General features: G+C 53.7%; 3 protein-coding genes across 5 annotated transcripts; 1 reads left to right on the top strand and 2 right to left on the bottom strand.

The window, feature by feature from the left end:
- Positions 1-180: 180 nt before the first annotated feature.
- Positions 181-4,323, bottom strand: NT5C3B (5'-nucleotidase, cytosolic IIIB). The gene is made up of 9 exons (XM_085083656.1): positions 4,185-4,323; positions 3,921-4,019; positions 3,404-3,473; positions 2,920-2,966; positions 2,396-2,481; positions 2,129-2,218; positions 927-1,089; positions 614-814; positions 181-354 (listed from the first exon to the last, which is right to left on the bottom strand). The coding sequence occupies exons 1-9, from the start codon at positions 4,185-4,187 to the stop codon at positions 244-246; spliced, it is 870 nt and encodes a 289-aa protein (XP_084939782.1). The 5' UTR covers positions 4,188-4,323; the 3' UTR covers positions 181-243.
- Positions 4,324-4,772: 449 nt separating this feature from the next.
- On the top strand, positions 4,773-8,905 carry KLHL10 (kelch like family member 10). Of its 3 annotated transcripts, XM_085083607.1 has the most exons (6): positions 4,773-5,368; positions 6,102-6,289; positions 6,380-6,588; positions 6,680-7,297; positions 7,748-7,897; positions 8,420-8,904. In XM_085083607.1, exons 1-6 carry the CDS (start codon positions 4,893-4,895, stop codon positions 8,789-8,791), a joined length of 2,013 nt encoding a protein of 670 aa, XP_084939733.1. In that variant the 5' UTR covers positions 4,773-4,892; the 3' UTR covers positions 8,792-8,904. The 3 variants fall into 3 exon arrangements, with proteins under 3 accessions (XP_084939733.1, XP_084939735.1, XP_084939732.1); XM_085083609.1 differs by lacking the exon at positions 6,102-6,289 and having other exon boundaries at positions 6,342-6,588; positions 8,420-8,905; XM_085083606.1 differs by having other exon boundaries at positions 6,102-6,588.
- Positions 8,906-9,084: 179 nt separating this feature from the next.
- Positions 9,085-15,056, bottom strand: KLHL11 (kelch like family member 11). The gene is made up of 2 exons (XM_085083610.1): positions 14,549-15,056; positions 9,085-14,335 (listed from the first exon to the last, which is right to left on the bottom strand). Exons 1-2 carry the CDS (start codon positions 15,043-15,045, stop codon positions 12,739-12,741), a joined length of 2,094 nt encoding a protein of 697 aa, XP_084939736.1. The 5' UTR covers positions 15,046-15,056; the 3' UTR covers positions 9,085-12,738.
- Between the last annotated feature and the right edge of the window lie 796 nt (positions 15,057-15,852).

Raw genomic sequence — 15,852 nt, 5'->3', positions numbered from 1 at the left:
GGATAGAGTCAGTCTGGGTGGGAAACTGCAGAGCCAGGCAGAGTTGAGGTAAAGGGAATGCAGAAGCTTCCTCCATCTCACCTCTCCTGCTCCAGGGCTGGCTGAGGGGATTAGTGAGGTCGGGAGTACCAGCAAGTCCCCTCCAGCTCTGTCCAGCTCTGTCATTCTTCAGAATGTCTTCTGAAGGACATTCCCTGCCCAGTGCCTGCTGTGTGGCCAGAGCTGGGACATCATCTCCCCAGCTCATGTCTCAGTAAGGATGTACCGCAGAATCCCATTGACCACGTCCAGCGTCTCATCACGCTCCAGCACAATGTCATAGGAATCCAGGTACTTCCCCCTCCGCTCCTCCACCTGTCAGGGCCGTGAACAACCAACAGCTCAGGGTGAAGATGTTGCACCTGCAGCCCTTGATACCGAAAAGGGGCATAATAACCATCCTGACACGGCAGGAGCTCAGCAGACACCCCCAGGTCTCTCTGCACACCCCATGGGAGCTCATACGAATATCTCACACACCCAAATCACTGGGGCAGCCTCTTGTCCCTCCCTGCTGGCCCCAGGCCTGGCACCCAGAGAAGGCTGGAAGCACTAAACTGCTCCTCACACCCACCTTGTCATTGAGAAAGCCAATCTTGAGGATGTTCTCAACACTGGGAACGCCGTCTGCCATCGTCAGGTCGCCCATGGAGTCCCCCAGCAGGATGATGCTTGTCTTTGTGCTCAGCTGCTGGAAGTACTCCGTGTCCTGCAGCACGGTGTTGTTCTTGTTGTAGGTGTGGATAAGGGGTTCCTTGAAGTGTGTGAGGACTCCCTGAGCACACGGTACAGACAGCTCTTAACCTGATGGTGTCACTGTAATCAAGTCCCAGCCTTCAGTCCCAGCCCCACACCTCTCACCACACAGATGCAGAGCAAGAACTCACATCATCATTGAAGTCCATGTAGTTGGACACCACGTTGACATTGGAGTAGAAGACGTTGGCCTGGCGGATAATCTCTTCCAGGACATCACCGATGCCAGCAGAGAAGATGAACAGGGGGATGTTGTTCTCATGCAGCTGATCAAAGAACTCCTTGAAGCCATCCCTAGAGCAGGAGTGTCCATTATATGGGGCTGTGTTACCCAGCACGGTGTCTGGTGCCCTGGGCTGGCAGCATGCTCAGCCCAGCTCCTGCCCAGCAGTTCCCAAACAGAAACACACATGTAAGCTCTGCAAACAGCATGAGCTCTCTGTGGCACCAACACTCCCATGGCCTTCCCTGCGCAGAACCCCAGAGAGTTTTGGGTGCAGCGGCTGGGTGGGCACTCGTGGGAACACAAAGCACTCCAGCACTTTGCCCAGCATCTCCTGAGCACATCAGCTGCTCAGCAGGGGCACAGGGCACAGCCTGCCCACACACACCCATGCGAGTGGGTGCTGCCAGGAACCACGTGGGAGATGTGCAACAGGTCGGACTGGTTGGGAGGATGATCAGACCAACCTGTGACAGCCTCAGTCTGCCAGGACACATCTCCTGGCAGAAGTGGAACCTGGGCTCATGAAAAGCCATCTCCTCCCTGAGCCTGGCAGAGCCCAGCTCCCCAAGCCAGCCTTAGGGCCACAGCTGCCAGGGCAGCTTTAGCAGCAAGTTCTAGCTCAACCTTTTTGTGCTGTGGGTGAAATCTGCTGCTGAGCCAAGGGCCTGCACAAGGCTTGGCAGTTCCAGAGCAAAGAGCAAATCTCTGTGCGCTGCCTCTGCATCCTGCCCGGCAAATGAGGAGCTGTGCCCAGCACCAGCCCCTCAGCTGCTCCTTGCCAAGGCCTGAGAGAGGGAAGCAGTTTCAGAGCAAGAAGGGAGCAGCCTGCAGCCCAGCCAAGGAGAGAGCTCAGACTGTGGCTCATGTTCTGACTACATTAGAGCTCAGCCCCAGGGAGTGAGCAAGGGAGCCTGGCACTGGTCATGCTGCGGCATGGTGACAGCACAGAGACCTGACTGCATGGGCAGGAGAGAAGGGCTGTGGGCAGCCAAGCTGTACCTCAGTGTCACATCCCCAGGCCCATACCTCAGTGTCACATCCCCAGGCCCATACCTCAACATCACATCCCCGTGCCCAAACCTCAACATCACATCCCCATGTCCATACCTCAGCATCGCTTCTGACTCTCTGACGATCTCGGCTATGTCACCTTTGTGGATCTTCTGCTGCACCAGCAACTCGTGGGCCCTGGTCCACCTGGGGAAAGGCAGCAGTGACAGAGCTCCCAGGCAGAGGCTCTCAGCAGTCAGAAACAAGAACTAAACCTCGCGGGATCGCTGCCAAGCCCAGGGACGGTTCAAGGCTCATGTCCTGTAGTCCTCAGGGACAAGAGGTTGTCAGGACAAGGTCAAGATCATCACACACAGCACTCACCACTCTACCATGAGGGGACATTTCTCTTCCAGGGTCCGGTTAGGATCTATTTCAATGGGATAGTAATAGTGGAGCAGATCCTTCAGCTGGAGTGTCACATAGAGAGAAAAAGAACAAAGTGAACATCATATCTAAAGAGGCTATAAATGAAACTAGCATTTCTGAAGTCCTCCAAAGCATCACTCTTCCTAAACACAACCAAAACCCTGTCACTGAGCACACCTGGACTCTCGCCAGCCTGGCTGGCCCTCACCTTGCTCCAAATGCTGCAGCTACTGAGACCCCTCCCCTTCCTCCTCTTATTAAACTGAAACACCCACAGCTGCACATGCAAATTCAAGTTCCCTTTTTTACTTCTCCTCTGTCACTGCTGGCTGAAATACAGCCTGGACACTTTCCCACTCCATCCTGGCAGCCAGCACAGCTGGGAGAGCTGCCACACCAGCCAGTGAGACCTCCCAGTGACAGGTGACAGATACAACAGTCACCAAGCTAAGATGTGGTGCCTTACACACAGCACCCACCTTCTTCTTGCCATCCTCGCTTATAACACGACTGGTGTCAAGGATATCTGCAAAGAAAGTAAAACACGAATGATGTAACACAGAAATACAAAAAGACTTTCTAACAGCAATTCCCCTGTGTCTCAGTGCCGGCTCTTCCCAATATAAGCTGTGGTGACACCGTGACCTGAGCACAGGCTTGCTGTGGGGTCCCAACACAGCAGCTCCCACTGTGAGCCCGCAGCAGGCACAGATCACAGGGCCTGGCTCAGCTGGGACAGCAGCCTTGGCACCCGTGGGCAGTGGGATGAAGGCAGCCAGCCCAGGAGCTGACTCCTGCAGTGGGCAGTGGGCAGCTGGGGCCAGGCAGTGAGGACCAGAGCCGCGTGGGGGAGGACAGGACAGAGTAGGCAGAGGAGGGCACAGAGGATGACAGGAACCACGTCAAATACAAACACAGAAACCAAACAGAATGAGTGACAGTAAAAACAACGGCTTCACTCACTGTATGATGTGGGGCAGCGTCTGCCATTGCACCCAAACCTGCTCAGCGTCATGTCAAAGTCAGAAATTACCTGGAAGAGGCAAGAAAACCAAATCCGTGTGTGCCCCAGTGCATTCTGCCCTGGCCAGAGTGAGCCCAAGGTGCTGCCACCCGCGAGAACATGCACTCTGCACCACTGGTCTCCCGTGGGCACAGACTGACAGCGACGACGTGGCCGCTCCGGCCAGCCGCGAGGCAGATGATGGCCTCACCCTCCCACCCCGGAGCTCTTATCGGCACCGAATGGCTTTATCCTGCCTGGGCGGAGCAGGGCTTTGGGGACCGGCCCATAGTTACCGCTTCATAACGGGGAGCCAAAAGGTCTGTCCGGGGACAGCCACCAGCCCCGTCCTCCCTCTCCAAGGGCATCCCGCGCCGCAGGGGCTTCCCACGGGGCTGGGAAAAGCCGGGCCGAGCCGGGGGACGAGAAAGGGGCAGCAGAGACAAGAGCGTGGGCGATGCACCGCGGGGCCGGTACCTGCAGCTTGGCCACCCCCTGCTCCCGGAGGGACTGGATGATTTCCCGCACACGCTCGGGCTGCCGGATCCGGACCGTGGCTTTCTCCAGCTCGGGTACCTGCAGGCAGAGACCCCGCTCGGTGCCGCCCCGGGGCCCCCACAGCTCCGGGGGCACCGAGACCCTCCAGCCCCCCGCTGTCCCTCCGTCCTGGCTGCGCTCAGAGCCGCTACCCCGGGGCAGCAGCTCCGCCAGCCCGAGCTCCCGGCCCGCAGCCTCGCTCACCATCTCGGCCGCTCCGCTCCGCTCCGCTCGAGCCGCGCAGCCGCGGGGAGGAGCTGGCGCGGGGCGGGACCGGAACGGGAGCGGAACGGGGCCGCGGGGCCGGAGGGGCTCGGGGGCTGCTCGGGGAGCGTTAGGTGGTTGCTGGGGCTGGGGAGCCCTTCCGCGTTCCGCGCCACGGCCGCAGCCACTCCGACCGGCACCGGCGGTTGCGTTTCCCTCGCGACGAGCCGAAAAGGCGAAAGATCAAAAAAAAAAAAAGAAAGAAAAAGAAAAAAAATTAAAAAAAGGTCGCCGGCGGGGCCGTTCGTGCCCACAGGGGTCCAGGCACTGAACCACTCCGCAGCGCCGGGAACGCTGAGTCACGGAGCCCTGGCGGGGAGAAACGCCCGCAAAGAGCCATCCCCCAGCATTGCCAAAGCCACCACTAACCGATGTCCCTAAGTGCCACATCCACAAGACTTTTAAACTCCTCCGGGGATGAGGATCCATCACTCCTGCCCTCGGCAGCCTGTGCCAGGGCTGGACAGCCCCTTGGGGAAAAAAAGTTCCAAAATTTCCAACACACAACTTAAACTTTCCCTGGCACAACTTCAGTGCCAAGTGAGCAGGGACCGTCTGTGACAGCACTAACAAGTAGCACAGCTTCCTCCTGGGCGAGGTGGCACAAGACACTTCAACAGTGGCTTGTGCCCACCTTTGAGGGCTGTTATGCCCCAGCGAAACATTACTGAAGAGTTGCTGGGGGATCGATCACATGGCTGGTTTTGCTCCAGGCAATCATCAGCTCGGTGCAGGTCCAGATCCAGCATAACCCGGGCTGTGGGGAAGCAAAGGCTGGGGGCAACCACAGAATGCTGGGCCTGGGTCACCCCTGCATCTGTGATGTCATTATGGGGCACAGTCCAGAACCAGCTAGGGGGCTCAGTGCTGGAAGTTTGGGGACAACACCAGAGTGCTCCACACACCTCAGCAAGGTCCACTGCCTCTGGCTCCAACGTGGGGGATAGCTTGGCACCCACCAAATATTCATCCTCCAACATGGAGAGGAAGATGAGCGATAGGAGTTGCAGCATCTCCAATGAGCTCCGCCTGGAAGGGAGATTCTGTGATGTGATCATCAGTGCGGATGGGGTGGAATTCAAGGCTCATAAGCTCATCCTCTCTTGCTGCAGCATCTACTTCAGGTCAGTACTTGAAACACAAGGGAACGGGGACAAATAGTATTCCCTGATTGAGGTCACCCTGCTTGAACATGTCTGCAGGACTTCCGCCTACACTGAACCTCTCATCAAGTGATTTCCCATAGTCCTCACACCTCCCTGAACACTAGGATTAATCCACAGCCCAGCATATATCAATGGCTCTTGGCAGTGGTGTCAGAGGAGCGCAGGGCTGGAGCCTGGCCAGCCTGGCCTGGCTGCCATGGGGCAGCTTTGCCTTCCCCACACCCTGTGACTCTCTGGGATTCAAGACCAAGTGGTGGTGCTGCACCTGGATTGAGGCAACCCCATCCTGGTATCAATCCAGGCTGGGGGATGAACGGATTGAGAGCAGCCCTGGGGAGAAGGATTTGGGGTGCTGGTGGGTGAGAGGCTGAACATGGCCCAGCCATGTGCACCAGCACCCTGAAACCCCCCACTGTCCTGGGCCCACCCCCACAGTGTGGGCAGCAGATGATGGGGGGATTCTACCCCTCTGCTCCTCTCGGGTGAAACTCCCTGCCCTGCTGCCTCCAGCTCTGGTATGCTCCAGTGGCAACATCTCCTTTTTCAAACCACCAGTCAAGTAAAACATTAATCAATAAACCATGTGGCTTCCCAGAATGGCTCCTACCAGGGCCAAACCTGGTGCCCTGGAGGCAGGAGGAGCACAGGGGATCCAGGGACAGGGTTTAATGCAGCAACACCATGTTTTCAGGACTCTTTTTACCAACTGGGACACCGTAGACAAGATGGTCTATCACATCCCTGGCATTTCAGCTGAAATGATGGGTCTCATCATTAATTACGCCTACACCGGGACAGTACCGATCACGGAGGACAACGTTGAGAGTTTGCTGGCTGCAGCAGATCAGTTCAATGTCATGGGCATCGTCAACCTGTGCTGTGAGTTCCTCAGTTCCAGGCTGTGCTTTGAGAATTGCATTGGCATTTGCAGACTCACTGACTACTACCACTGCCCCGACCTGCGCGCAGCTGCCTGCGTGTACATCCTGCATCACTTCGAGGAGGTGTCCCAAGTGTCCGAGGAGTTCCTAGACCTCTCTGCCGAGGAGTTGGCACACATCATTGAGAAGGATGAGCTTAACGTGCGGCGAGAAGAAGCGGTGTTTGAGGCTGTGCTGAGGTGGATTTCTCATGACCCGCAGAACAGGAGGCAGCACATCGCCTGCTTGCTGAGCAAGGTGGGTGCAGCCCAGCTTTGGAGATGTCCCCAAAGGCTACCAAGGGTAGCCATCAGTATTAGTACTCCAACCTCCTACTTGCATGTTTCAGGTTCGACTGGCACTCCTACAATCCGACTACTTCATGAACAACGTCAAAGCTCACGAGTACGTGAAGGACAATATCAACTGCAAAGATCTCATCATCAGTGCCCTGTCCGAAATCTACGACCTGAACTCCTACGGCCAGAGTTCCTCAGTCAACGCCAACCCACTCACCCGGCCGCGCCTGCCCTACGCCATCCTCTTTGCCATCGGGGGCTGGAGTGGGGGCGGCGCGACCAGCGCCATCGAGACCTACGACGGCCGCACTGACAAGTGGCTGAACATCCCCTGGGAGCAAGAGAGCCCCGTTGCCTATCATGGCTCAGCTTATTTGAAAGGCCATGTCTACGTTATCGGCGGATTTGATGGTACAGATTATTTCAACATCGTCAAACGGTTTGATCCACTCCAGAAGACATGGCAGCAGGTAGCACCCATGCACTCACGGCGCTGCTACGTTAGCGTCACCGTTGTGGACAACTTCATCTATGCCATGGGAGGGTTTGATGGGTACATGCGGCTCAACACAGCAGAGCGGTATGACCCAGACACCAACCAGTGGACCCTGATCACCCCCATGCACGAGCAGAGGAGTGACGCCAGTGCAACCACGCTGAATGGAAAGGTAAACTAACCCCAACTAAGAGCAGCTGGGGTTGCAGCATGAAGAAAATTCACATAAACCTCCACTAAATTTGTAATACTTAAATTCATAAAAATTCATTAAATCCTGGAGCTACAGATATAAAGCAGCCTGCCTGGTGTGGCAGAGATGCAACCAGGAATACAAAGACTTTCAGAGCTGCTGCCCCCCTGGTGCCCCACAGCCCTTTTCCTGGCCACAGGAGTGATATCAGGCCTGTCTGCTTCATGCAGCTTGGAAAATCAAGAGTCTAAATCTTGCTGGCATCAACTCTGCACTGCTGCTACTTGAAACTCAGGATGACAAGGCCATTTCCATTCTAAAACAAAACACCCCAAAAATCCAGTGACAGCATTCGTTTTCTCTTCAGTATGTTTCCCCACCAAGGGTCTAACCACCCCACTCACACTTTCCCCCATCTCCTGTCCTCAGGTGTACATCTGTGGTGGGTTTGATGGCGATCAGTGCCTCAGCTCAGCTGAAGTGTTCAACCCCACCACAAACCAGTGGTCCCTGATCGCCCCAATGAGCAGCAGGAGAAGCGGAGTTGGGGTGATGGCATACGGGAACCAGGTGTATGCGGTAAGGGCTAACACCACCCAGCACTGCAGTCCTTTGGATGTCTGCAGTTCCCAGATCTCCAGGGTGGCCATGTGTTTACATCAGGTTTAGGGAAGTCAGAGCCAGAATGGTTGATGTACTTCTCGAGAATGTTATCACCCATCACATGCTTTTTGGTATGTAAAAGGTGTTTGGCAATGTTTAAACAGCAGCAACAAAGAACACAATTTCTGCCACTGCCAACATCAGCAGCACAGAGCAGGGACTTGGGCCTGTTCATCTATTGTTTATCCTCTCCATAGAAGGCATCCAACTTCTGGAGAACTGTCAAAATGGACAGTTGCATAAAGTGCTTTGGAAAGCTCCTCAGAGAGCAGGGAGCAGACTGCAATAAGCCAGAGCCATGTTTGGTGATCTTGTGCTTTCCACCATGCTCAGACTGCAGCCAGGGAGGCAGCCAGGAGGAGTTCCCATCTCATGTGTGTGTGTCAGGATCTGACTGAGGAAAGACCCCTTTCAGCTCTGTCCCTTTGACATTCACAGGTTGGAGGGTTTGATGGGAACAGCCGGCTCCAGAGCGTGGAAGCATACAACCCTATTGCCAACGCCTGGCACGCTGTGCCCTCCATGCTAAATCCACGCAGCAACTTTGGCATTGAGGTGATGGATGGCCTGTTGTTTGTGGTTGGGGGCTTTAATGGGTTCAGCACCACCGTTGCCACCGAGTGCTACGAGGAGGATACCAATGAGTGGTACGACGCCCACAGCATGGGCATCACCCGCAGTGCCGTCAGCTGCTGCGTGGTGCCAGGTCTCTCCAACGTTATGGAATACATCGCTAGGCAACACTACTACCAGCACAGCTCCTCCATGGACATCTTGTTCAGCAGTTCAACTCGCAGCTCGCCGTTGTAAATAGTTCCCCTTAGCTAGGAGTGTTGTGATCAGCCATCACTGGATGCTTGTGTAAATAGTTCTGCGTATCTAATAAAGTCTTCTGAGCATCCCATCACTGGAAACCTGTGTAAATAGTGCTCTTTAGTTAATAAAGTCCCCATGGGAGCAAGGGAGTGTGTTCTCTTGTTCTAAAACAGAAACAATTGTAACAGGCCAAAAGGATTTTAGGATTTAAAACTTTCCCTCCACAGTACTACATTCATATCAGCCACACCCCATAAAGAACTTAAAAAATCAAAAGCACAACAGAATGCTAGAGAAATAAACGGTTTATTTTCATTAATTCACCTCTTACAATAAACTTTAGTACAGTGTATTTAAGGTCAAGAACAGGACAGCAGGATCTGTTTCAAAGGGTTTATGACACACACTACTTTACCTCACAGGTGAGGACAGGACTGCTGCTCCCCAGCAAACTGCTGTCCCACTGTTAATATGCCAGGAGAGCAGAGCTGCTGTGACCCACAGTGACATGGACCCACGAGGAGAATCTGACTATTAATTGTCATCAAACAGCTCGTTAGTTCCACACTCTACATTCATATTAGTAACAGGGTTAGATCCTCAAGAGCACCTGTTTTATTAGATTCCACCCAGGACTATCAAACAGGAGATGGCTCATACCCCAGCCTAAGGTGGACATAGCTGAAAATAAATACAAGCCACAAACCGCTTTCTTTACTCTTGCTTTTCAAAGCCCATTGGATGTTACAACATCCTGTTACAAGGATGTGTTAAGAACATAAAATTGTCATTCCTTGGGACTGGGTTTGTTGGCAGACACCAGGGTATTCCACAACACACACGCTGGTGCCACTGGTACTTTGAGCAGAAAGCCAGGACGTGAAATGTGTGTTTTGTGGCAGGTATCAGGACAGGTGTAGAGGTGTGATTGTCCTAAGGAGGAAAACTTCCCCCAATATCCTTTTCCCTCAGTGAGGCCAGCAGTCTGCCTTCTCTGCCCTACTGAACACACACTGGGATCCTGCTGACAGCTGACCAGCCACTAGAAACATGTGGGAAGAATACCCAGGCTCTCCTTTATGGGATCATTTGATAAATACCCAGCAAGCTATGGTGGTCAAGGGCCACAAGGAATTGTTATGGATTCACAGGCTCGTGGGCTAAACTACAGCCAGGGCCATGAATGCAATTCTCCCAACACCTCGTGTGATGCAGTGGATCATTTGACCTATCAGTCACAAACCACATCAGTGCCACTGGTCCACTGGAATTCAAGGTTAAAAAAACCTAACTGCTTAAAACTATCCCAGAACTGGCAGAGCAAACATTAAGAGCAGCCTGTGCTGCTGCCAAGGCCCCCCACCCTGGAGCACATGGAGGAACAGCACGGCACACACAGCATGCAGCTGGCACACACAGGTTACCTGTCCAGGGATGGGGCTGGGCTGACACTGTCTCTGAGTGGAGTGCTTTTAGTAAATGCCACAGCTTGTCCATCAGCCCAAAGTCCACCTGGGAAGTGCAATACCAATTTTGCTTACAAAAACTAGGACTGAAAGGTTTGTTCTGGCCTCTTTGTTGCACAGTGCCATGCATTAAATATTCAGCTCCTACTCCAACTGAAATAATCATCTTGGTGTTTCTCCCTACAAATTGTCCACATTTGATGATAGCCTACAAGAGGGCTTGGAGAGAGCTCTAGTGGTGTGACCTACTGCCACTCTCCAACTGCCAGTTAAATCCCTCCAGCTGGTTCAGCAGGGTGGAGGACATGAACTCCTCTCTGTTGCTTTGGTACAAAGTCTGGGAAAGTACCCTAAAATCAACTCCCACAAATTGCTGTTACATCAATGGATTCAGCACTAGATGCATTTGCACACTTTATCACAAACTGCTGCAGGAACAGCAATTCTGTACCTACTCCAGCCAGACCTGCAAGAGTCCACCAGACAAACTCCATGGATCAGCTTACACACCTTCAGGAGCTGTTTGGGAACAGTCACCTGCAAACATCACCTTAAACTCACCTATTTCCTCTTGCATGAAGCCAGCAGCATAAACTTCACCTGCCCCAACAACCCAACAGGCAAAGAAAATGCAACAGTCACCACAGAGGAGTAAACTGAGACAAACTGTTCAGAATTTTAAGTCTGGTAGTTTTTTTAACTAAGGCTGGAGACTCTCTCACAAACAGACAAGTTATTGATACCAAAATGGCCCATGAACCACAAAGTGGAGCATTAAAGAGATGTACACATCAGAGAAACCTTTACACACTGAGTGGTGGAAAGACTTACCCCAAGTTTCAGATACGATCTGGGCTGCCTGTTGAACTGGAAAAGGAGAAGGAGCAGCTCAGGAAGCAAAACAATTAAAACCAAAACAAACCCCAAACTGGTTAAAAGTTCTTTGCAAAGAAGTCACCCACATCAAAACCACCAGCAAATAATCAATGAACCAAGAACAGTAACAGATTTTCCAAAAAGGTTTGTCTAGATAAATTTTCTAATACCCAGGTTACTCCTCCCATTCCCTTCCCTAAGATCCTGAGTTAGACGGCATGGGAAAACCTGGAACATTCAAATAAAGGGAAGGATGGGGAGAAAAGGAGGTAGGAAGTATGCACTGAAACTGTTGGTGAATGAAAGAGTCCTGGAGCTTCTTGGACTGGGGAGATGGAGTGCTCAGTGGGACAGGTAACTTAGAGGCAGGGATACTCCAAAGGGAATATCCCACATTCTCTTCGCTGGGAGTACAGCAGAAAGCAATCCAGAGCCAACCAGGGCACTTGCATGTACAGCCACCTCAGAATGCCAAAAGATGTTTAAATGAGATTAAATCTCACCCCCACAGCAAGAGGGGAAATTAAGATGCTTTGAGACTCTGAAAGCCCAGCTCTCCCCCCTGTAGGAGCATATGTGCCAGCTTGGTACAGAGCTGCAGCACAGCTGCTGTGAGTCCCTTGGGACAGCACATGGAGGGCAAAGCCTTCTGATTGTCAGAGACAGGCTGGGAACAGCAGGGGCTCTTCCATCACTTTTCACTAGAATTGAAACATGCGCAACACTTGAGAAAAGACCTACGAGTAGCTCAGGTTTCACTATATTCCCATGAAATAATCCCATTCTCACTGATCCACTCTGACAGAACTGAACAGCCAGTGTGGGTGGGTGGCTCATGGCTGGTTGTCACTCCTTCGCTCAGGCTGTTGACCCAAGTTCCTAAGTTTGAGTCAGACTCAAACCTGCAAACAGACCTGAAAAAAAATCCATTGCCTCAAGCTCTCTTTTAGCAAGTGTCTTCTGTCCAACCAATCATCCATTTATAAACAAACTCTGCAGCCTCTCTACAACACACAGATACAAAATATTTAATACACATAGAAACATCCTGAAGTAATTTCATAAAGAAAGATTGTGCTTTTGTTTCATACAGAACTATTGCACTTGCCTCCAGCTTGGGAAAGCCAAGTACATCAACACCAATCCTGTGAAGTTTAGTCACTGAGGAGAGAATCAAAGGAATGTCAAGAGATAAGTGCAAATGAAACAGGTGCTTTCAAGCACACACAAATGTAACCACTAAATTATTAAGAGACAGAGCTTTGATCTTCCAAGTAGTACTGTTAGAGACTTACTCTACAGAAACCCTTGGAACCAAAGATCTGAGGAGAGAAGTAACAGGCTTAATGCTCCCGGAGACATTTCACAGCCCGATACAGGCTACAACTTTTCCCTGGGCATCATTAAGGAATACTGTTGGATTCATGGAGTGTCTCAATTCTCACCCACCCTCAACTTCTGAGCTTCTGAATTTTCAGTACACAACAGATGCTGGTTTTATGCATCAAATCCAATCCACACCCTCATGTCTTATAAAGACATAGCAAGCCTAACAGAAGGGTTTATTTCCTACGCTCATCAGGAGTGATAGTCCAGACACTAGCACTCGATCTGGGAGCGCGGCATCCTCCGCAAGCTCAGGGAGTATCGGTGTATTTCCTGCATCTGCCTTTCCTGCATTTGCCTTATTCTATCTTTTTGCCACATCAGATTTTGTGGCATGGGGTACCTCTGTGTTCCCTGCAGGCACCTGAAGGGGATTCTCACATGACAGGCAGTGGCTCTGCAGCGGGGCTGCGGCATTGGGGGCAGGAGCATCCAGCGCTTCCGCTCGGCGCAGTAGCGATAGGCCTCCTTCCTGTACTGCTTGTCAATGTCATCGCTGTTCTTCCATCCCCCGATGATAAACACGTCATCTTTGTAGTAACAAATAGCTGCTCCTTCAATGCTCAGGACCTCAGGGGGCAAGGACTCCAGGATTTCATCCGAGGCCCTGCTGGAGATCTTTCCCTTGGCCTCCTCATTGTCTATGGGGTAACTCTTGGGGCAGCACGATGCTGTGTGGTAGAAGTTGGTGTTGGCAACAGACATCTGGAAGGAGCAGTAGTTGTCGATGAGGGGCAAGGACTCCACATCTTGCCACTGCCTGGTTTCAGCATCGTATCTGATAATAACAGCCCTCAGCCCATCCTCGCTGTCGCTGTCAACTGGAGTGCGGGCAGCCACATACACAAACCGGTCCTCCACGGAGACAGCTTTGACATCCCGCAGGATCTTTGGTGCCGACTCCAGGTTCACCCATTTGTCCTGCTCAGGATTATAAATGGCCACATCTTTAAAGCCTGGACTGAAATTGCCATGTCCACCAATACTGTACAAGTTGCCTTTCACTTCAGTAAGGCCAAAGGAATGCTTCCTGGTGATTAGATTTGAGACCTGCTCCCAAATATTTCTGTTTGGATTGTACCTTTCCACAGTCTTGGCAAACCCTGGTTCCATGGAGCCAGCCACATACACATAGGACTCCGTCACGGCCACAGCGTGCCCATCCAGGTGGTTGTGGATGTGAGGCAGGTTGACCCACCTGTCCTCATCGATGAAGTAGCCCACGCACTCGCTCAGGTAGTCGCCGCCCTCGGACACGCCGCCGATCACCATGATGACATCCATGTTCTGGCCGAAGCGCGGCAGCAGTGCGGCAGGACAGGCGGAATGCTGCAGGTTCCCAGACTGCAGGTTCTCGGAGCGCAGGGCATGGCTCTCCACAGCCTCAGACACCAACTTCACACAGGCCTCGTTGCTCAACACCAGCCGCTCGGATTTGACGTGGCGAGTCAGGTATGTGGGTTTCATCTGAGACAATCTTAGCAGCTTAAAGAGATCTTCAAAGTACCTCTCTCTTTCCTCAGGACTTTTCTGAACCCACTTCAAAACGGTCTCAAAGAGGATTTCTTCAGAGTCTACCGTGATCTCTGAGTCTGAGAGCCAGTCTCGGACAAGGTGAAATGGCAAAGTGTAGAACTCCTCATCTTGAATGACTTTGTGGAAGTTTCTCCTGATCATATCCTGTGCTTTGAGGGCCAGCTGATTCAGAGAATACATGTGGGCCAGGCTGTGAACTGCCACACAGTTGGAGAGGTTCAGTTTCTTCTTCAGAAACTCTCCACAGAAGTCCTTTAACCGGGTCAGCAGAAACCTGCAGGACAAACAAGGGAGTTATACGTCCCTGGAAGTGTTCAAGGCCGGGTTGGATGGAGCTTGGAGCAACCTGGTCTAGAGGAAGGTGTCACTGCCCATGGCAGGGGGTGGAATGAGATGAACTTCTAGGGTCCCTTCCAACCCAAATCAGTCTGTGACCATCTGATGCCACGGCCCGGTCCCCGCCAGCCCCCACCCCAGCCGCGCTTACCTGTCCGCCATCTCCAGCACCTCATGGACATTACCGGGGCTCACGCGGATGGTGCCGGTGTACATGAAACCGATAACGGCCTCCACCGTATCGGGGTCGGGACCGCCCTCCGAGCTCCACTTCTGCAGCTCCACGCGACCCGAGCGCGACTCCGCGAACCCGCCCGAGAGCAGCGGCGTGAAGTACTCGGTGGCGGCGGCCAGGACGGACCGGTGCGCCCGGTACTCGCGAGCCATGCCCGCGCCGCCGAACGCCAGCGTGATGTCGCAGTACAGGCCGTGGCGGCGCTGCTCGTTCTGCCGCCAGGCCAGGTCGGAGCAGTGCGCCGGGCACCCGAACTCCTCCGCCTCGGCCTCCCCGTCCACCCCGCCGCCGCGCGGACCCCCGCGCTCCACCTCGACCGCCGGCGGGCCGGGACCGGGGCCGGGACCGGAGCCGGAGCCGGGGCCGGGCTGAGGCTGCGGACAGGCCGCGGCCGCCGCCATCTTGTCCGACATGGCGGGCGGGCGGGCGGTACTGCCCCCTGGCGGAGAGAGAGCGCCTCTGCATGGCAGTGGCGGCGGCGCCGTGAGGGGAGTGCGGACCAGCGCAGCGCCCGGGGCCCGCCGAGACCCCGCGTCCGCTTAGCTTGGGACCGCCGAGACCCCGCGTCCCCTCAGCCCGGGACCCGCCGAGACCCCGCGTCCCCTCAGTCCGGGACCCGCCGAGACCCCGCGTCCCCTCAGTCCGGGACCCGCCGAGACCCCGCGTCCCCTCAGCTCGGGACCCCTATGGATTCCCATCCCTTCAGTCCGGGACCCCCCGGGACACCGCGTCCTCTCAGCCCGGACCTCCCGGGACTTCCCCATATCCCCCATCCCCTCAGGCCCGAACGACCCCGGGTCTCCATCCGCTCACCCGGAGGCCCCCCACTGTCCCCGTCGTGGGGCGCCCTGGTGCTCCCGGTGCCCCGTACGCCATCGGGGAGCTCAGGCACCATGGCCAAGAGGCACCTGGTTCTGCTCACAGCCTCCCCCTGCCCTCCCAGCCTGCTCCTGAGTAATCAGGAATTCTCTACTCCAACTAAGGTTAATTACAATCAAGTGAGCTGTAGTTGATTATTTCATGTTTGTGATAGACACAGTGCAGTTCCCTAACTTTTGTATAATACTTTAATCAATCCTTCTGTTTATTCTCGACTTTACTAAATTTCATCTTTCTGACCTACACTGAAGCAGGAAAGGTGAAGGCTAGAGGCAGTTTGATTTTTATTTCTCCCCTTTTAAATCACCTGAAACAGACGCTGAGGCCTTGAGTGTTGTTAT

Source organism: Lichenostomus cassidix, chromosome 27 (genome assembly GCF_008360975.1).
Source record: "Lichenostomus cassidix isolate B80296 chromosome 27, HeHo_3.0, whole genome shotgun sequence".
NCBI classification, from domain to species: Eukaryota; Metazoa; Chordata; class Aves; order Passeriformes; family Meliphagidae; genus Lichenostomus; species Lichenostomus cassidix.
This window is presented reverse-complemented; position numbering and strand designations above follow the sequence as displayed.